General features: G+C 38.8%; 1 protein-coding gene and 2 long non-coding RNA genes across 4 annotated transcripts; 1 reads left to right on the top strand and 2 right to left on the bottom strand.

Moving 5' to 3' along the window:
• Nucleotides 1-265: 265 nt before the first annotated feature.
• On the bottom strand, nucleotides 266-3,786 carry LOC145425502 (HLA class II histocompatibility antigen, DP alpha 1 chain-like). The gene is made up of 4 exons (XM_080298595.1): nucleotides 3,635-3,786; nucleotides 3,303-3,551; nucleotides 2,297-2,581; nucleotides 266-794 (listed from the first exon to the last, which is right to left on the bottom strand). Exons 1-4 carry the CDS (start codon nucleotides 3,690-3,692, stop codon nucleotides 655-657), a joined length of 732 nt encoding a protein of 243 aa, XP_080154721.1. The 5' UTR covers nucleotides 3,693-3,786; the 3' UTR covers nucleotides 266-654.
• On the top strand, nucleotides 811-2,300 carry LOC145425522 (uncharacterized). The gene is made up of 2 exons (XR_013906237.1): nucleotides 811-1,250; nucleotides 1,594-2,300. It is a non-coding gene; the product is annotated as an uncharacterized LOC145425522 (long non-coding RNA).
• Nucleotides 3,787-12,069: 8,283 nt separating the features above from the next.
• LOC145425528 (uncharacterized) lies at nucleotides 12,070-21,061 on the bottom strand. 2 transcript variants are annotated; one of them, XR_013906245.1, is made up of 3 exons: nucleotides 20,553-21,059; nucleotides 17,255-17,590; nucleotides 12,070-15,576 (listed from the first exon to the last, which is right to left on the bottom strand). It is a non-coding gene; the product is annotated as an uncharacterized LOC145425528 (long non-coding RNA). The 2 variants fall into 2 exon arrangements; XR_013906244.1 differs by lacking the exon at nucleotides 12,070-15,576 and having other exon boundaries at nucleotides 15,692-17,590; nucleotides 20,553-21,061.
• Nucleotides 21,062-21,499: the final 438 nt, after the last annotated feature.

The following is a 21,499-nucleotide window of genomic DNA, read 5'->3' as shown; positions in this document are numbered from 1 at the left end:
ACTATTAGATATCCCACATTGCAATGCAGTAGTGAAACACATAGCACTTCTGGACAGTGAGTGAGGCAGCTGAGATCTAAGATCAATAAATCTTAAATCTAAGTGGATAATATTTCTCTTTGCTAGAAGTGTTATTTATTGCTGCATATTACCCTTTACTAAACAAATAGTTTGGTCTTTTAGGTTGCACTCATCCAGCAGATCACACATGTATCATTCAGCTGATACTGATTATTAATGAAATATAACAAAACAAAAAACTGACTCATGTTTACAGGTGAGGATTTATTTCAAATTCAGGTTTATTTATATCTGTCTGAATCATATAGATGGAACTGAAGGCAAAGATAGTCAACAGATAAAACTGAGTTTAAAAAAACGTAAAAAGGCAGATGGATTGTTTCAGACTGACTATGAAGTCCCTTTTGGATAGCTTTCTGATTGGTTAATATTACTTGTCATTTTTATGTTACTGGCATTTTAAACTGAATCTGTTTAACAGTGTGAAAATAAAGTGAACTTAAGGCTCCATGTAAACACAGCCAGGGTCACATGAATGAAGATCAGAGAGCAGAGCAGCATCCTTAAACGACATTGTCTACACAAGCACTGTGGTTGATGATGTCTGTGGTTGACATCATCAACCACAGACGATCAGATGCATTTGTTTGCTTTGAGGATGAAGAAGGTTCCACCTGCAGCACAGAGCACGCCGATAATCACACCGAGTCCACAGAACACTGCAGGTCCAAGGCTGGGCTTATGTTTCTCAGGCGTCTCAGGTGTGTCCACATCTGGAGGCAGAAACAGACACATGACACAGACACAATCGTTTAGACTTAATCGTTCTGATTAATTACAGCTCAATAATGTGAACTGCATGAGCTGAAAACTGTCAGCTCATTAACTAAAGTTAGCTGTTCAGGTTAATACTCAGCCAAGTGTAACCCAGAGTAATTTCCTGCACTTATTTCCTGCCATTGAACGCATCACAAATGCATGACTCCAACCACATGACTTTGCTCAGCCAATCGAATGGCATGTAGGTCATAGTAAGCCTGTCCCGGCTTCCTCCCGTCAGATGCGTGGAGGCAAGCCAGGTGACAGAGCTGTTGCAGGTGTGTATTGGCAAACATTTGCTTTTCCCGTTTTAATGCATTTTCTTAACACCAACTAACTTATGCAACTTAGATGCTGATTACTGTGAGCCAGAGCCATAATGTTGTTGTGCACTGAACAGAATGGAATTGGTGAGTTTGAACTTTTAATTGACTGTTTGTATTGCTACCAGCTGACCCTAATCGGCTGCTGCCGGTCCAAACAATTTGATTTTGATTTGACTGATAGTTGTTGAATAACAAATGTTGTGGAGCTACATAGTATGTATGTATGTATGTATGTATGTAGCAGTTGAAATGTTTTCAGTTAAATCCTTATTGGTTAGAAATATTATATTTAACCAATATATTGTTTGTTTATTTTTATAAATTGTGTACACAGGAACAAGAATAACTTAATGTATTTAGCTTAATTGGCTGACATTTTTGTATGTTGTTCTTGTGATTTCTTATTGGCCTTGTTTATTTAATGCAGGCCAGGTGAACCTTTTTTGGGTATGGAAAAGGATGGCGAGCCAATGAACGGCTAGGAGCAGGACTCATTCTGCATTGAAGCTTCCACTGGACTGGTAGGAAGCTATCAAAGGCGACGCTCTGTCCCGTAATTTCCGAATACACTGATTTCCACAATCATACACACCAGTTCCCCCGTTTATGGACAATAGCGCTTGGACATCTCTCATGGATATTCAGATAAAACTCATGGACTTCAGTGTGGATCAGTGTTTTCGATGTTAACATGTGTTATTTGTGGGGAACTTTTTTTGAGAATCTATATTGCTTGGTATAAGCCAGAAGAATTTGCTTAGTTGCCTTTGTGCACCCCCACTGGGTTTTTCTATTAATTAAATAGCTACAGCAGGAATGATTATTTAAGCTTTCATTTTCTTTTCTTAATTTTCTTTGCTTTCGGTTAAATACATGGTACCTGCAAAAGCATTTTGTGTTGTGTGTATTTAATTACTGCCCATCAGCTCCAGTAGCATTCCTAAATCTTCTGATTAATAATAATCACACTCAATCCCTAGCCTGTATTAACTCATTAGCGCTACATCAGTGTTACACAAGGCTTTGTGAAATCTGCAGACAGAAACACGAAGACATGAAACTTCATAATTATGCACTATTGTCTCTGTATTTCAGTCTGTCTCCTCTGTTTAAATAAAAGTGTTTCTCACTATAGATCTTGATCAGTGGTTTGGTCAGACCCAGATGTTCCACTGTACAGCTGTAGACGTCTCCCTGCTTTGGGATGAACTGCAGTCTGGCGATCTGGGTGAAGGTTCCATTTTTGTTGGGATAGGGATTGTTGATGCTGGATCCTCCAGTCGTAATCTGTCCATTCTTGGTCCAGGAGACTTTGACAGGAGCAGGATAGAAACCAGTCACATGACAGACCAAAGTGTTTTTAGCTCTGAGCTCCACCTCGTTTCTGGTGTAGATCGTCACACCTGAAGGAGCATCTGTACACAAACACAAGTCAGTTCGATGATGGTCAAGGAATCCGCAGAGTAGAATATCTCTTGTCTTAATCTTAGATAAGTTACTCCCTCAATGAGCCTGTCAGGTCTATCAGCATGGAAACACAACAGAGTTTTCAATAAAGAAACTTCAATGAGAATATACATGTGATAAAATACCAAACAGTCATATGGCAGTGAAATGGTCAGTGGGACCCGTATAGAACCTCCTGCTCTAAAACCTGAAATGAAAATCTTGAGCTTTTGGAACTTGAAAGTGTTGAAGAAAATCTTCAAAACAAATAAATGTAGAGGTTTGTGAGTTAGTAATGGTTTGTACTGGGAAAGTATGGAACATACAGTAAGATGGACACCCCTATGTCAGCCAAATATATAATTTGTGTAATATACTTGGATATTTATACTTGAGCTATTTTTATATTTTGTAACTTTGTAATATGTTGTAATATTTAACTTAGTTTAGTCTGCTACTGTTCTCACTGTCTTGGAGAAAGTGCGACCACGTAATTTCTTCTGGGAATAATAAAGTATTCTGATTCTGGTTTATGAAACCCACCACACACCACATCATTTATAACCTAACCTCATTAATCACGTGACACTGATGACAACATTTACATCAAAGTAAATTTAATTCCCTATTTTAGTTGATTAATGTAGATTGAATGTTGTTATCAGTTTGTGTGTGCCTTTATGTGTTTACCACGTCGTGGAGGGAAGTCCTTCATAGCCGTCTCACTAAGCTGCAGGAACTGTCTGCAGCCATATAAATTAGCCACAGCGATATTATAAGCTCCATCTCCGAAGCTGATGGGTTGAACAAAAGGTGGCTGAGGATAAACATCCATCTGTTTCTCAAAGTCTGCGTACCAAAGTTCTTCACGATTCAGTCCAAACATGACCCCTCCATGAATGTATGAACAGCCAACGACATGGATGTCTGTATGTAGAGCTGAAACACATTAATGCAATTAAATGCTGATATTCTGATCAATAAGCAGCTGACTGTCTGTCAGTTTAAAGAGAGAAACTCACCATCAGCAGAGCCCCAGAGCACATAGGAGAGGAAGAGGAGCAGCTCCTTCATCTTCATCAGCAGTTCTCACTGACGAATAGAGTTAAACTGTGACTGTATGAAGTCTCTGAGTGAACTGGCAGAAAGTGCAGCAGCAGGTGAGCTCTAACACACACACAGCCAATCACAGAGCTCACAGCTCGTGATGTGATACAGCCTCTTAGAAATAAACATTTCTGTTCTTTGTTAGTCATTCTGTAATTTAAAACTAATACATCAAAGTGACTTTATTTGTATCATGTAGACAATACTTTGCAAATTTTGAACTAAAACTTTTAAAATATATTTCTGTAAAATAAAAACTAAATTGTAATGTTTAAAGTCATTTAGAGTTTTCAGATTGAATCATCTCAAGCATCAGACACATCAGAAAAAAATCAGATGTGTCTGATTTTCCATTTCTTAGATTATTTGTGAAAGACGAGTGATTCATGAGGTAACATGCATTCATGTGCAGCTAATATGCAGATAAGGACTTTACTTAGATAACAGATCAGTGTATAAAATTTGAGATGTAGTTTAAGATTAAAGAACTGAATTAAAAGTGTTTCACTCACTTCCATCATAATAAATGTTGATGTGACTACTCTGTCCCTACCCCTTAGAACTTTATGGACTCCCATTTTCCTCCGAGATAAGACAGGTTTCTTCTTATAGTGATTAAAATGTATTTACTTTATTAAGTGTAAAAACAAACATGTGTTTAGATCACAGACTGTACATAAAAGATGGATGTAGTCACTGTGGTGTTACTGGTTCATTTCTGGAATTAACATAAACAGATGTCAGCAGAATTAGAGGTTATCAAGAAGGGCATGACGAGATGATTCTGAACAGGTGTCGAAGGACAACGCCACCTGGGACTAGAGAAATAATTTCAAAGAAAGATAGAGATAAGCAAATGAAGCCAAACGCCCAAGCCTTCACTGCATTTGCAAGGCAAAAGGCTTGGAATTTTGCTTTGCAAATTAGCTTTTCACTTACTTCCATACATCAGGCCCTGATGACTCACCACTGCTAACTGTGGAAGAAATTCTGGATCAATTGATAGGCTCAGACAGTAAAAAAAGATGGAACATGCATCGCTTTTTTGGAAAGGTTGCATGAGAAAGCCTCCTCTCTTTAATAACAAGCAGCATCTGAAAAATGATATGCTGTAATAGAGTTATGTGAAAAAAGTATTTGCCCCTTACTCATTTCTTAGTTTTTGCATATTTGTCACATTTAGATGTTTCATATCATTAAAAATATACACTTTAAAAAATAACCCTAGTAAGAAAAATGTGCAGTTATTAAATTATATTTAATTTATTAAGAAAAAGCTTCAGTTTAAATGCAAACCCCAGTTTAAATTAAACCCAGGCCTCATCACTGCTAGACCTACTGATTCAGAAATCAATTAATTGGAGATTATGTATCGGAATTGCAGGAGCAGGACCACGCCTCCAAACACGCTCCTTCCAGTTGTCATCTATATAAGTTCCCCCAGTTCTGCAAGCTGTTCATTCTCGTTTACGTGCCTCACCCTCCCTCCCTCCTTGTTTTCAATACTTTAACTTCTTCACTTTTATTTAGTGCATGGAGATCTGCAAGGCCCAGGAGCCATCGCCAGTCCCCTTTAAGGCCGTTCCCAAATCACAACTCAAGTCATGTCCAAGCATTCACCTTAACCTACTAAAACGCTATTAAACCTAACATGAGGACGTGGGCCCAGCAAGTGAAACAGAATCTGTTTGACAAAGTGAAACAGTATAAATATCTCAACACCTCAGCACATCATGTCATAATCTAAAAAATCAACTGAGAAACGAGGTTAGTGACAGCCATCACTCTGAAAGGGTTTCTAAGGCTCAATGACAGCCATCATCCACTTAAGTAGAAAACCTGGAACAGTGCTGGAACTTCCCAAGAGTTGCCAGCCTACCAAAATTACTCCAAGAGCGCAGCTATGACTCAGCCAGGAGTTTACAGAAGAACCCAGGACAACATCTAAGTGCCTACAGGCCTCACTGGGTTCAGTTAAGGTCAGAGAGAGAAAGTACTCTCTCTGGCCTTAATTGAACTGAGTGTACTTTATTTTCCTATGACTGTATTAACTAGCATTAAAAGTGACAACTACTTTCTACAGTAGCAGGCAACATGGAGGCTGTTAAGCGGCTTCCATGAAAATACAACATGGCTATTCAACTATTTTTTCCAATACTGGTAGGATCATCACATTATACAGATACGTGGGTCTACAGTTAACACACTGCTCTTTTTTTAGCTGTTTGACAACATGAACAATGCTAATGAAGCACCAGGAAGTTGACTGCAGTTCCCTTAATCAATTGAACCCCAATGGATTTTCTGAGGTTCCTGCTTGAAAATTATATTCCTGAAATGAAAAGAGTACTTCTCTGTAATACTCATTCTGTAATTCATTTCAGTTTTCTGTGGTTACACAGTTCCTTGAAACTAAACAATGTAAGCGCGTTACAATGTTTTAGCACTGTTTATTTGAGGTGGGCTCCATTGCAGAGTGGAATCAGTTGGGTTAGGTTTTATTTCAAAAATGTGACCAATGTTTGAGAAACGTGGTAAGATGGAGGATTCTTTATTTTTTTTTCTGACTAAATGAGATAAAACAGTGACACGGGTCAAACAAGTTGTTAATTATTCTTTTCCCAATAGTTTTAAGTTGGTTTGTTGTTATCATATCCTTGTGACCAGAGTTTTGTCTTTACTGATGTGTTTTCTTTATGTTTGAATGATTTCAAAAGTTCAAAATTTTTATCATTCGCCTTGTACACTGATGATAGTCTGATATAATTGTATAAAATTCATGCAAAACACCTCAGATACCCCTGAAGCTGCTGAGCAAAAAGAAACACTAAAAATACATCACAGACAGGATTCACAAACTCTTCATTCAAGTATCCAAATGAATCAAGGACAATTTGGTCACATTTCGCAGTATTTCACTAACACTACAGAATAAATATGATTCAGGACAAAATTAATTAAAGCCTTGGTTTACTTGAAGTTTGAGATGATAGCATATTCACTGAATTTTGCTTTAGCACCACAATTACTTTTTACTTAATTTTTAAGAGTAAAACAGTCAAACTTTGATTAAACATTTATAGATGAGTTCAGCGATTCACAGTCTGTGAAAGACTCTGCACTAATCTGAACAATGCTAATGAAGCACCAGGAAGTTTACTGCAGTTCCCTTTATTTATTCTCTTTATTTATTTCCTTCATTTATTTCCTTGTTCTGTGGTCACACAGTTCCTTCAGTCTACACAATGTAAGCACGTTATATCCCACATCATTTTAATTTCGTCTAAAATCTAACTAGTGTACAACATTAGACATCAGTCAACCTTACATTTATACTTTTCTCATCATCAGTCACACAGGACACAAAACAATGCTTCTTGTTGTGAGCTGGGATAGGCTCCCTCCACTATACAACCATGAACTGTAAAAGCAGAAAAGGGATATAAACATACTGGTCTTTTTGAAAGCAAGAAAGAAAAAAGATCAGCACATGATTGAAGCTGTTGAATGCTCACCATCTTATTGTTTTATTTTATGATGATTATTGAGAGCAGTCTGACTGAATTTCCTGGTTTTCAGTCCTCAGAGTGTGTTATGTAAACAGCAACAACATCTACATCAACATCTAAGTCAAATGATAAAAAAAACAATGTGATGCTGATTGTATAATGTGGTGAAAATAAAATGTAAAGCAGTTTCTTCCTCAGCTGAATCATAATACTTTTTTAATCCCAGAGAAAGTAAAGTAATGAGAGAGTTAGAACAGAATAGAATAGAATAATCCTTTAATTTAATTTAATTTAATTGAAATTTGGGTGTAACAGCAGCAAGACAGACACATATACAAACAAACAGTACACAAGACACAGAACAGAAACATACACAATTTTTACATATGTACATGAAGGACAATGGTTACTAAAAAGTGAGTACTGTACTGTTATTAAATTAAATAAAATTAAATACAGATAAGAGGGCCTCTTTGCTTAGGCTGCTGCCCCCGCAACCCGGCCTCGGATAAAGCGGATGAAGATGGATGGACAGATAAGAGGCAAACCCTGGTTGTAGTGTGAATCGGTTGATAAAATAGTGCAAGGTACAGCGCTGATGTAAACATCTATGATTGTTGGGAGCAGTTTTGATTGTACAGTCTGACAGCTGCAGGGAGTAAGGACCTGCGGAAACGCTCCTTCATGCATCTAGGATGCAGCGGTCTGTCACTGAAGGAGCTCTGCAGTTCAGCAACATTTACATGCATGGGGTGGGAGACTCTGTCCATCAGAGATGTTATTTTGGCCAGAGTCCTTCTGTCTCCCACCACCTTCACTGGGTCCAGGGTGCATCCCAGAACAGAGCTGGCCTTCCTGATGAGTTTATCCAACCTCTTCCTTTCAGCTGCAGATAAACCGCTGCTACAACATACAACACTGTAAGAAATGACAGATGCCACCACAGAGTCATAGAAGGTCTTTAAAATCGCTCCCTGTACTCCAAATGACCTCAGCCGCCTCAGCAGGTAGAGTCTGCTCTGACCCTTCCTGTAAAGAGCATCAGTGTTGTGGCTCCAGTCCAATTTATTATTCAGGTGAACACCCAGGTACCTATACAAGTCCACTATCTCAATGTCCACTCCCTGGATGTTCACCGGTGTCAGTGTGGTAGGTTTGCGTCTCCGGAAATCCACCACCAACTCCTTGGTTTTCCTGGCGTTGATCAGCAGGTGGTTCTGCTGGCACCAGTCCACAAAGTCCAGAGTCCACTGTCTGTACTCTGTGATGAGGCCGACTATGGCAGAGTGGTCAGAGAACTTCTGTAGGTGGCGGCATGGGGAGATAAAGTAAAAACAAAATAATCCAGTATATTACAAAATATTACAAATTCAAGCACTTGACATTTTTGTTACATTATACAAATTCGTCATGAATTCTCTCTTACTTTAGCTGTCTTTCTTCCACAACAATAAATCGCTCTTTGCACACAACTCTAGCTCTCAGTATACTTTAAGACCAGTTTCCTGTCAAGAATTCATGGTGCCTTATTTGCTCTGTTATCTACCGTTGTGTACAGTGTTGTCGACCGCTGTTTTTATCTCAAAAAAAATGCCATCAGATAAGAAAGCCTAATCTCGGTTATTCAATACCAAAGAAATTTCAACTTTTACGAATTGAAATTGCAAAACTCTTAGCTATGTTTTTGATAAAACCTCTGTTTCTTTGCTCTGCTTCACTTTAGCAGCATCAGTTTTTTGCAGGTAATTTTCATATGTTGATTCATGGTTTTCTCCCATTTTTGATCTACCTGGAGCATATTTTCAAGGTGGTAATGTGCTATAAAACACCAGGCCAGGAAAATCTTCATATTTTTCTGTTTTATCGCCAGTTACTTTGACACAAAGACATCTGCTGTGATAGCTGCACCTCTGAAGAAGTCTCACAAATGTCAGCTTTGTTTTTATGCCTAGGTAGATAACACTGAGGTTGTAATTGCAGAGAAACAGTCAATCTCAAAAGCCCCGGGGCTCTACATGTCCAATATTGTACTGCTTTAGGATCTGTTATTAATATGAAAATAAATATATTTTCATTTAGAGTTCTTTTCTGAAAGTACACATCAAAGAATTTACAATAATTATGTCCGACTGAGCCAAATTCAAATTGAATCAAATCAAATCAAGTCGGGACCTTTTGAATCAGAATTGAATCAGTTGGAGAAATTAGTGACAATACCCAGTTCTAATTATAACTACTCACTCTGCAGAGCTAAATTGACAGCTTCTGTGTAATATTATGTGACAGTGCTGTTGTTTTGTGTTGGATTGGGACAGTAGAGAGACAAGTTGGACACAGGCGTTCAATTTGTGTCTCAGTCTTCAGTTCAGTTCAATTCAATACTTTCTTGTCCCACAAGGGGAAATTCTTTTAGCAGCAAGGGCAACAACACAAGTAAACAAAACAATAATAAAAACCCATAAGATGGTTATTTGCCATTAAGGAGATGAGATGCGGTGGGGATAAAGGAAACCTGGAGTCTTTCTATAAATATATAACAAATAATGATATGAACTATGACTACACTGCTGCACAGTTTTAGCTGAACAGTAGAAACATTAAAGCTCCTCCGTGTGTAACAGCTACAGTGCAACATAAAAACTGGTCAGAAGTCCTTCAGGATGAATCATGATGTCAAGCTGAACACAGTTGGATAAATCTTATGTCTGATGCTTCACTGGTGGCCCTCGACTGTAAGCAAAGGCATTTAAATCAAACTAAAATGTGACTCAGAGCAGAACAGACTTTTGGTTTTCCTCAAAGGTATTCTGAAACGACGGCCAGAGGGCAACAAATCAAACTCACTGTGAAGTGGATGGTTAAAACAATTAACAATAGAATGAGCCTTCCACAGCACGTTTGTTATAAATGACCAAAAGTCCATCTTACGAATGCCCTGAGATTTTACTGGCAGTTTTTACCAAAAGTCCTAACCAATCCTTGCTCTTCAGAGTTATGTTACAAAACCAAACAGCAATACAGGAAGAAATAACAGATTCAATAAAACAAGGACAACGTTTCAGATGAGACTTATTTGTACAGCCTTGCAAAGTTATGCTGACTAACTCTCTCCACCATTAAAAATAAATAACTAATAAAGATGAATTAGACTGAAAAGTCTGATTTTTTGCCACATTTTCTTAATGAGCTCTCCAGACACACACAATGATGTCTGTTTTCAGAGAAAATTTAGTTCCTCCTTTTACTTCTAACTCCTAATCTGACTGAATCTGCTTTTTCAGCATTGTTCTCCACCTTTAAAGAACCACAGATGTGTCATGTGAACTTTAAATGTTTAAGGAGGTGATGCTGGATGAGACAGATTGAGAGAGAGGAGCAGACAAACTAGTTTAATTCAAGAAAATATTTTATTTACAGGAGAGTTAATGAAGACTTTATAACAAAGCTGAAGGCCTTTGGTGTCTGATCATGCACAGTGTTGGGGTTAATGTTGTTTCGATGAGTTTTGTAATCTGTTTCTCAGTTCCCCCTAAGATAGAAGTTGTGTGTGTCATGGCTACTATTTATAAACGTCTCTGTAATGTCAGTGTTTTCTGTGTTATCCAGCTGTCAGGGTGCTATGTTTTTATTTGTTTTAAGTTTAACCAAGCATAACCTGTAAGTTAATGAGTGGGTACATGAGTTTCTTTATTTTCTCATTAAGTGCTGCATCATGTATCAATAAAGAGTAGATTGCATAAAAATATTATCCGTGAAAGTCCTCAGTTAGATTTTATCGAGCGTCAGTGGTTGTAGCATGCTAACCTGTCATGTCTGCTAATGTCAGTAACTTTAAACCAACTTCTGACTAATAAGAGGGAAACATTTACTTTGATTTTGTTTTATTTTAGGATAAACTTAATTCGTGTCCTTAATTAATGTCCCTTAAACACTTTAAATTTTGTATATGTAGTGATGTAGTTGTTGTTGTTGTGCTGATCCTCCTTTATAAAACATGTAACACTGTGGATTTTTTTTATCTTCATGCAGGAACATCAGGACATTTATTTATTTTAGAGAACTCAGATTCTGTCTCCACAAATGATTTGTGTCCTGCAGGCAGCATCTTGAAATCTGAGTAGGACCATCATGTCTCATCATGTGTTCCAGGTCTCAGAGTTGTGTCATCATGTAGTTCAAAGTTCAGGCTGGATTTAAAACAAGAATAAAAGTGAAGCATCATGAACAAATACTAGTTTCAACCGTCCAATCAGAGAGGCAGAAAGCTGAAGCTTGTGCTCAGCTCAACATCACGATTTATCCTGCAGCACTTCTCTCTGATATTTTTTATGTTCCTTCTGAGCACCTTGTGCCATCTACTGACATGTTTGAGTAATTCACTGGTGGGTGTAATAATAAGGGGAGTGCAATGAAGCTGGTGCTGTAATACGTTTTTAAAGAATTAATTCACTACTGTACTTGTTACAGTATTTTTCCATTGTTTGGTAATGTGACTGGATTCACATAATAATTACCAGTTATAATATAAGCCTTATGTCAAGCGCAGTGGAGTGGAGTGTGAGGACCAAAGTGCAGGATGTTGAAGGCAGACTGATGTGAACAGAAGAGCTGATAATTGCAGGCTGATGGCAGGTTTGTACAGATCCAAAACATAAAGGTACAAAGGAAATTGAAAACTAAACTCCCGAAACCTACAGCTTCCATGTGATGTTTTACTGGATGTGGTTTCAGGACATTTTTTTCCAAGATCAACATTGACCTTGAACAATAAACACAAAACAAATCAATACTAAATCAACAGCAATGCAGACAAACGCAGCAATATAATAATCATATTACAATACGGGCAAATACAAACATTTATTAAACACAAGAGGATGCATTAACATTAGGCTTGTGCATAAGTTCAATAAGAAAGATGTGTAATCACTCAATTTAAGGAAACATCACATTACTTAGAATTTTCAAAAAAATGTTAATTTTGTGTCTTCTAGCAACAGCCAGTAGTTTTAAATATATCAGAAGTAATCACATAAATCTGTAGATCGTACATTAGACAAAGATATATGAGTTAAAACCAAATGTGTACAACAACCAGTTAAAGTTACATTTTGGGAACAATAATTACAAAGAAAGTAAAAACCTTACTGGTAACAACAGACAGGGTTCTTCGTCATCGTAATAGTGAATCAGTTTTACTTGCTAACATTTCATATACAACTACTTAAGTTACAAAAGTACAGTAAAATACAGAAACACAGTGAAGCAAATAATATGGGAGGTGATCATAAAATTGCAGAAATGTGCTCAAAAATTTCAAAATGAAATGATGGTCCTTTTGGGCTCTTTATGTCTGGAATTTGGATCTCATGAGTTCTCATACCCAGCAGAAAACTGAAAATAAACAACCTAAAACATGAGCAGGGCTGGACTGGGACAAAAACATTGGCCCCGGTATTTTGAGTAGAGACAGGCCCAACAGGTATTATAGGAAGGGGTGCACATAAGTGGTCCGCAGGTGTGCATGCACTTTCAAAATAAAGGACGCACAGAGATGTGGTGCAGAATATGTCGTGAAAATCTTTCTATAAATTATACATCAGAAGACCACTTTGATTGTAAGATTCAGATAATTCTTTATTAAAAGCTACACATTTTAAATGAGAATAAGAAATAAAAGTCTTTGCGCCCCCTTTTCCCTGTTAATGCCCTACCTGGCCCCCTGGCAGAATTTTGTTAGACCCGTCCCTGCACCGTTAGCAGCTGTCAACTACAAAAGGATCCTGGTGTTATATATAATCGCGTTCTTTTTCACCTCAGTACCATTTTCTTATATGATAAGATTGCTTTCAGAGCAGTTACCCAAGCAAGGGGGCGGGTGCATCCGCCCTCCTCGGCTGTAACTGGTCCAGCCCAGAGTCGATCATGACCAATTGGTCAATCCACCACCTTTCATTGTTTATACCATTATAAAACGTAAAAAAACAAAAAAAACAAAAACAAAACATCGGCCCATTAAAACAAAAATCACCATCGGGCATACCAGGCATTTGAATGGGAAAAAAGGAGATACAAGACAATGCAAAACGAATGCTAAGTTACTCAGGGAAACACGGAGAGACACGCAGCCATGAGGGAGGACACATCACTGAACTGAGGGAGACGCTGACCTAAATACACAGACGTATAACAGGGATGTGAGGACACGAGGAACACAGCTGACATCACTAACCATAATGAGACAGGGAAGCTAGACCAAACATAGAAACACGGGACCTTCACAATAAAACGGGAAACACGATACGGAAGTGGAGAGGCAAACGAGAGGGAATGAGGGAACATGAGGGAGAGAGCGGACATGATGGGCTGGGGGAGACATAAACAAGATGGAATAAAACACGAGAGGAAAACAAGGCACGACAACTCACACCACTGTATACACGCTGACACCAGGGGAAGACATAGAGAGCAACAACACAGGGGGAAATCTAACAAACAATACTGAACAGAATAACCTAGGAGATGTAGAATAATCCTTAACAAATGAACTTAACATAATACAAAAACACAAGAAAACTGAGAACCCTGAGTCAAAATGACCCAGGACCATGACAATGAGATGTACAACAGAGTTTAAACAACCTCATGCAACATCACGCTTTTAACAAATGGGAATAAAAAAATAAGAAACACATTTTTTTTTCCAGAGAAACAAAGATTATAAATATCATAAGAAGTTCAACAGGTTTCTTTCAGAACAGCATATATGTGCTGCAGTGTCAGGAAACAGGACTAACGCACCGTTCACACTTTTAAATATGACACCTTGAAATGGTGATGTTGTGGAATAACTTCAGAAAGGTCAGTAAAATATATTGTATGCTGTCATATCTACATAATTATATAAACATGTTTCTGTCTGCTATAAAAGTTGTTTGCTTTGTCTTCACTTCCCTCTGCTGGTGAAGAAACTCTGATAACAGGTAACATCATTTATTTTCACTAAATTTCACTGAGAAAGTCTCACAGACAGCAGGGATCAACAACACTCACTGAAACCTGCAACAACAGACAGAAAACAAGTGACACAAACTCACCTCCATGTTTGTGTCATTTTCTCTGGTGTTCAGTCCAAAGTTCCGCCTTGTCTTACTAATGTAGAAGAGCATGAGGAAAACAGCCATCAGCAAAACACCATCCAAGGACGCACGCACAACCCGAAGCCAAGAGGAGTCAAGACAATGTGTAGAGACTCCTGCAGTGACACTTTCACTCTGTGTTGCTGTTGTTGTTTGTAGTGTGGAAGCAGGTGTGTACAATAAATACACACATAAAAATCATAATCAATAGTGATAAAGACAAATAATAAAGTAATAAAGTAAAAATAATAATCATGTTATCACACGGGCAAATACAAAAATTTATCAAACACAAAATGCACCTGCATGCGTAGAAACACTCAGCTTTAGCAAAAATGGTAGATGATGTCCCCTCAGTTTTAGCTCCGCCATGATATTTTCCAACAATGCATTTAAAGCACACACTTAGATTTGAAATGATTTTAAAATATTTTTTGTATGTAATATGTGCACTGATTAAAAGAGAATATGATTGTGAAACTTACTGTACATGCTTATACGAGCATCATAAGAAGTAGTTTTTGCATTTGTGAATGAACAGTGGATTAGATTGGCCAGCACAACAACAAAAAAATAATACTCAGAGACTGGTCATCCAGACTTTAAAAAAAGAAAGCTGGACAAATTAAAGGAAAATACTTTTTAAAATGTCAAACCCTCTATTTCAGTTTAGAAAGTTCTTAAAAGGTGCAATGATCTCTCAGCAGTGAATCAGCTGATCTCTGGCAGTAACAACAATCTCACCTCAAATCAGAAGGTGGGAAGTTTCATGTTTTCATTTATTTGTGTTCTAATTTTGTTTATTTTTGTGATCATCTACTATTCGTAGTAGTAGCATTTCAAGAAAAATAAAATATGAAAAATGTTTTACCATCTTGAAAAGAAACTTACCATCAATCACATGAACATCATTGTTTTTATACAAATCTGGAGACAGAGGGTTTCCATAACCACACCTGTACCGTCCTGTGTCTAACTTGGTCAGCTGTGTGATGGTTGCATACAGTCCAACTGTAGATCCTGGTCTGTATTCAATGCTGTATCTGCCACTCTCAGATTTGTTAGTTGTGTCAATGAGGATTTCCCCTTCATTCTTACACTCATTCTTACAAAAGAACTTCCTGTGTCCATACACAGTATTGGAACACACCAACGTGATGTTTTCTCCCTCAATTTGTGTTCGACAAAAAACAGCATTTCTATCCAGTTCTGTGAAATATAAGAACATTAATTAAATGTGAATCCATAAATCATTACATATTGTTGTATGCTTTACACTGAGGTGCTACAATTTCAATTCAACTTATCAAAAGTACAGTTGAAATGAGATGAGATAGCCTTTATTTGTCAGTTGCAGGTCTTTTGCCCACAACCGAGATGACAGACCTTGCCGACCGTACATACAATGCAAACATCACATTGGGAAGACAGGTCAGGCCAGGTAGCGAGGAAAAAAACATTGAAATGTGTAACACAAAAGGATAATACAGGAATGCACAGGTAACAACACACCATAACACAATAAACACAGACAAGCAACTTGGGAAAGAGTTCCAGTGTGTACATCTGATCTGGGACCGCTACAATCTTTGACTGCGCCTCCAGCTGACCCGATGTCCACATCAGAGGGGAGGTAAGCGTTGGAGGTGGCGTTGGATAGGGAAGGTGATGCGTCAGTGAGTGCTTATCAGTATCAGTATATGTATGTGTGTGTGTGTGTCCATAGTTCAGGTGAGACAGTGTCCTTCGCCCCGCCAGGCTAAGTAAAGAGTCTTCCAGCCAACCTAGGTGGCCTTGTAGGGAATGGGAAGGAACAGACTCAACACAGTCGTTATCAGGGAGTTTTGTTCAGCTCTGGCCTTGAGCCCACAGCTGGCGCGGAAGGGGTAGACGCATTATGATGGTGATTTTTCTTTTGCAAACAACTCATGAGAATGTCAAGCTTTTTTTAACACTCCGACACTGGTCTCTCAGTCTCCCGTTAACAGCTGCGAGTTTCTCCATGATGTTATTAGCCGTCGATTCTGTGGTCTTGTCACTCTTTTGCTCACATAGCAGATTCTGAGACCTCACGACCGCAGCCAACTGATCCGAGGTGTAATCCAGCTCCACCCAGAGATGTTGTTCTGAGTTGATTCTTTCCTGATGTAATCCAACATACATACGCTCAGAGGTGTTATTCTGAGCATTCACTGCAGTCGTAAGCGCCTCCAAGCTCTTAACCTTGCTGCCTTCAGTGAGCCCTTTTTGAGAAGTCGCACCTGTCGTTCCAATCCCAGCGGGCAGCCTTGTGGGGGTTTGAACAGCCGGTTCTGCTTTCTTAATTCTCCAATAAGCCAGGGCCAAGCCAGCTCCGATCAGCAAGAACCCTGTTATCATGGTTCCGAATAGGTAGATATCTTCAGCGTCCTCGATTGACAGTCCCGCCAGGCACATGATCCTCTGCCACCCGTCCATCGTGTATCCGGCAGGGAAAGTCCCTCCAGGGCACTCGGGTTCTCCCGAGTCCAGACTTCTCGTTAAAGGGTGTCAATAGCATTCAGAGACCAGTTGATCAAATCCATAATTCTCTTTTAGGTTTTAGACCCAGACTGTGAGAGAGTGTTCCAGGGAAAGTAATACAAAAAAGACACGAGACTAGACAAGGACATAAGAACTAGCAGGGAAGATAAGGGAGAAGAGAAAAAGTGCTTCCGCCTCCTCCGAGAGCCAAAGAAAGAAATTTTTTCCATGCTGTATAAAATGTACACCTACATGGTATATCATGTTAATTTCTATTTATTAATTAATTAAACAGCTTGATCTAAACATGGTCTATAATGCTAAATTAGAGCTAGTGAGGGCTCTTCATATTTTTTTATTTCAGGGAATTTTCGTACAAACTCACCATTTGAAACTCTGACCTCAAAGTCATAGTATGTATCTGGAACAGAAGATCTTCCTAAAGAACACCTGTACAGTCCTGAGTCAGACTTGATCATGCGTGTGAAGGTCACAGACATGAATCCTGTTCCTGGAAATCCGTCTTTATAATTAATGCTGTATCTCCCACTCTGAGCTGTATTTCCATCTGTTTTAATGAGGATATCTTCTGCTCGCTCACATTTTTCCTTACAGAAGAACTTTGTGCTTAAAGAAAAAGTTGAAGGGCATCTAAGTGAAGCATTTGTTCGTTCGGCTGCAGACCAGATATTCGGTTTTGCCTTGACGAGCCCAGCTGGATCTGTCAGATGAAAAGATTAAATAAATAAAATTATTAAAAGATAGATAATCAAAACATTATTTAGTGTATGAATTTTAGTGTATAAAGTTTATTTTATGAAGTTGAATATTTTTTAATTAAAGAGCAACATTAAGTCCTCACCTGACAAAATGCAGAAAAAGAGAAAATGGAGGATTTTCATTCTGACTTTGATCCTGATGCAGAAAAATTGTTAAACTTCAGAAGAACAGCGTCTGACACTTAACTCCATCTGTGTTTGTCAGATCATCAGAAAACTGAAGTTACTCAATAAGTTGTTTCCTTCCTTTTTTTAGTTGCATTCATCACACACTAATGAGGATGATGATGTGACAATGAAACGTATGCGTGTACAAAACATTGCATATGAATCTGCCTGTTTGTAGATCAGTACTGTGAAGTTTCTCTGATGCTGTAAATGTCAATGGCAACAGTTTCAGACTTTGAAATACTAATTCAACTTATTTAAACAAGTAAAACTAAAAAGTAAAGGGTCTGAAATGTATTTAAAGTAAAAATAAATGTAGCTCTTTGGAGGATATTTCTATATTTACAGGTAATCGGCTAAGTAAACGCTGGCGCATTTGGCTGTCACTGCTCACCAATTTATTCTCATTTTATTTTGGTTTTAAAGTTAATGACGACAACTTGAATCAAGTTTTTAAAGCGTAATCCTGTTTTGATTTGTTTTTGCAACATTTGCAGGTTTTTACTGCTTGTGCTTCAGCTGTGTGTTTGATCTTTTACCCTCATCGGGCCTTTTCCAGCCATCTACATTTAGTGTCTGGCCCTGATTAAGATGTGGATCCACAGGCAATGCTTCCTCTAAGCTGCGCACGTGCACAATTGCGCACAGCTGGCACGGTCTCTGCACACAGAAAATCTGCTTTGCGTACAAAAAAAATCCAACCTGAATTGAAATTAAAATAAAAAATTTAACAATTCTCTTTTGCAGTGTTAGTCAGTAAATGACTGGCTGCTCCCGTATGGAATTAGAATGATGCCAACGTATCCCATAGTCCAGCCAATAATGCAATTCACATTCGTATATACACACCGAATTAAGGTCGACAGGCTATGACAGCGTCCTTATGTGCCGACACGGTGTTTTAGCTAGCAAAGCGGCGTGGCTGATGTGGAATGAAGCCACGCTAATGACAATGTGTACAACCATTGGAGATGTGAGCAGGACAGATGGAACAATTGAGGGAAAAAGGTGTGGACTTTATACCACAATTTAAAAACGATACCAGTTTTTAAATTGTGTTGATAGGCCACGAAAAACCAGAGTTATGAAAAAATTTTTTTGCAATGTTTGTTTTTTTCCCATCGTTGTTTATATTTACTGTGGGAAGAAACTGTAAAAATGGTATTTTATAAGGAAAACGCTCGAAAGCACTCTGCGCCTGTGAGGAGGAGCCCCCCTCCCAACCCCCCCAGCCTTTCCTATTGGTGGAAAAATGTACCATGTGGACCAATCAAAAAAACAATATGGCAACATGGCATTTAGTTGTTTAGGAAGGGGGAAGTTTTAGGAGTGACGGCGGTGTTTTGAGATGTGACAGATTTGCAACATTTAGTGCAAATCTTGTGTAGTTAGCGTGTAGTGTAGTCAATAGTTTTGTTTTGCGTGTCAGAACAATGAGGCTACTGCTGAATGTTACAGGTGTTACAGCAGTGCAGTGTTGCCAACTTAGCAACTTTGTCGCTATATTTAGCGAGTTTTCAGACCCCATAGCGACGAAAAAAGTCGCTAAAAAAAGACGTGAAAGTGCGTATCGCTTTTACTCTCAACAAGCAGCGGGTGCTGTAACGCAGTCAGTTCTTCTTTTACTCTTTTACTCTTGTGCTGTTTTGTGGATCACAAGGTTTAAAACTACTTATAAACACATAAACACACACACACACACACACACAGACACACACAAAGTAACTTCACCAGAGTGCCTATTTCGGGTCACTTTTGCCGGTCCAAGCCCGGGTAAAGGAGCAGGGTTGGAATTGTGACATTAAAAAAACAATAATTGCTAAAAGAAATTTAATTTGTAGTTCTAAATAAACTCTAAATGCATTTAGGACATTTTTAACTCACTTTATGTCTCTTCCACGATGTTATTTCTCTCTCCAACAACATAGGTTACAATTACATTAGCATGACCAACTATGCAAATTAGGTGATGACGTCATTTAGCGACTTCTAGCAACTTTTAGGACAACCAATAGCGATTTTCCTTACTGAGGAGTTGGCAACACTGCAGCAGTGATACATCTCCTGTTGTCAGGCCTGCAGGTATCAGCCTGTTGTTCTCCTTTATCTCATAGTGGACAGAAATTATTTTTTGGAGTGGCACAAATAATTTGCGTGGCATCAAATTTGATGCAGAACAGCTGATTGTTCTGTAAATAGTTTGAAATGTTTATTTAAAAAAATGCCTTGGCTGCATTTTTAGGTAAACAGCTGCAAAAAACTTTGTTGTTTGCATAACTCAGTTACTTTTTTGAAGAAGTAACTATATAATTAATAGCCCAACATTGGTCATTATTTACTGTATTTTACACACAGAGTTGCAGGACTCTCTCCCAGACCACAGACTCATAATACAAGTCAGAGCTTTATAAAAAAAAAAAAAAAAAGGAAAGAAAGAAAGAAAGAAAGTTGTGTTTTGAAAATTGGAGTTCAAGTTATTTTTACTTTAATGTTCATTGTAAGTGGGCTAAAGCAGTTAATTAAAAGTAGTCTGACATAAATGTAAAGGCTGTAATTTGATTATTTTAATAAACCATGTAACTTGGATGGATTCTATGCTGCCGTGACCACAGTGCACACGTCTGCTGTTGCTCACAGTGTTCCAAGTGTCTGCTCAGTGAGTTTGTGTGTTCGCTCAGACACATGAAAAATTAGAGGAAACATTATCCATAGGGTGTCTGTGTGGTCCGTGCTCACCTGGGTTGTTTTTTTCCATCGCCCATCTACTGGCGACAGCTCTGCTTCAGTACTCTGCTACGGAAATTTTGCGACTCCGCGTTTGCCTGGCTGTCTCTCCACCTGTGGCTCTTTGCCTCTATCCAGACACCGCTTTCAAGCCCCGCTGCAGGTACATCCACCGAGGGGTCTGGCGAAACTTCAATAGCAATGACACCAACTCAGTAGTGTCCATCTGGTCCAGAACTCGTCGTCCTCCCTGCATGACTGTGGCTGTTGACCACAATGTGCTGGCCCACCTAGTTAGGTGAGCTAAGCCTACTGTCAGACATAGTAACTCCAGCGTCAACTTCGGTCTATTAAACATCCGCTCTCTTACTGGTAAGGGGCATCTCGTCCAGGATCTCTTGGACTTTCTTTGCTTGATTGAAACCTGGCAACAGCCTAATGAATTCCCTCAATGACTCTACTCCATCTTAGTTTGTTTACATCTGTCAACCTCACAATTCGGGAGAGGCGGCGGCCTCGCCATAATTCGCTGAAAGCACTGGAAAGTTCTCCCTGTCTCTGCTCCACCCTCCCACTCATTTGAATACTTTGCAGTACAGCTCCTTGGATCTACTTCCACCATTATATGTGCTGTTTCTCAGCCAACTAAGCCAAATAAGGAATTTTTAAGGAATGACTTTGCTGCGCTTGTCACTCATTTCTGTGTACTTTCCCCAAATTTGATAATTGTTGGGGCGATCGTGGCTCAAGAGTTGGCAGCTCGTCTTGTAATCAGAAGGTTGCCGGTTCGAGCCCCAGCTTGGACAGTCTCGGTCGTTGTGTCCTTGGGCAAGACACTTCACCCACCGCCTACTGGTGTTGGCCAAAGGGGCCGATGGAGCGATATGGGAGCCTCGCTTCTGTCAGTCTGCCCCAGAGCAGCTGTGGCTACAACTGTAGCTTTCCTCCACCAGTGTGTG

The sequence above is a fragment of the Astatotilapia calliptera genome, chromosome 3 (assembly GCF_964374335.1).
Source record: "Astatotilapia calliptera chromosome 3, fAstCal68.1, whole genome shotgun sequence".
In the NCBI taxonomy this organism is placed as follows: Eukaryota; Metazoa; Chordata; class Actinopteri; order Cichliformes; family Cichlidae; genus Astatotilapia; species Astatotilapia calliptera.
This window is presented reverse-complemented; position numbering and strand designations above follow the sequence as displayed.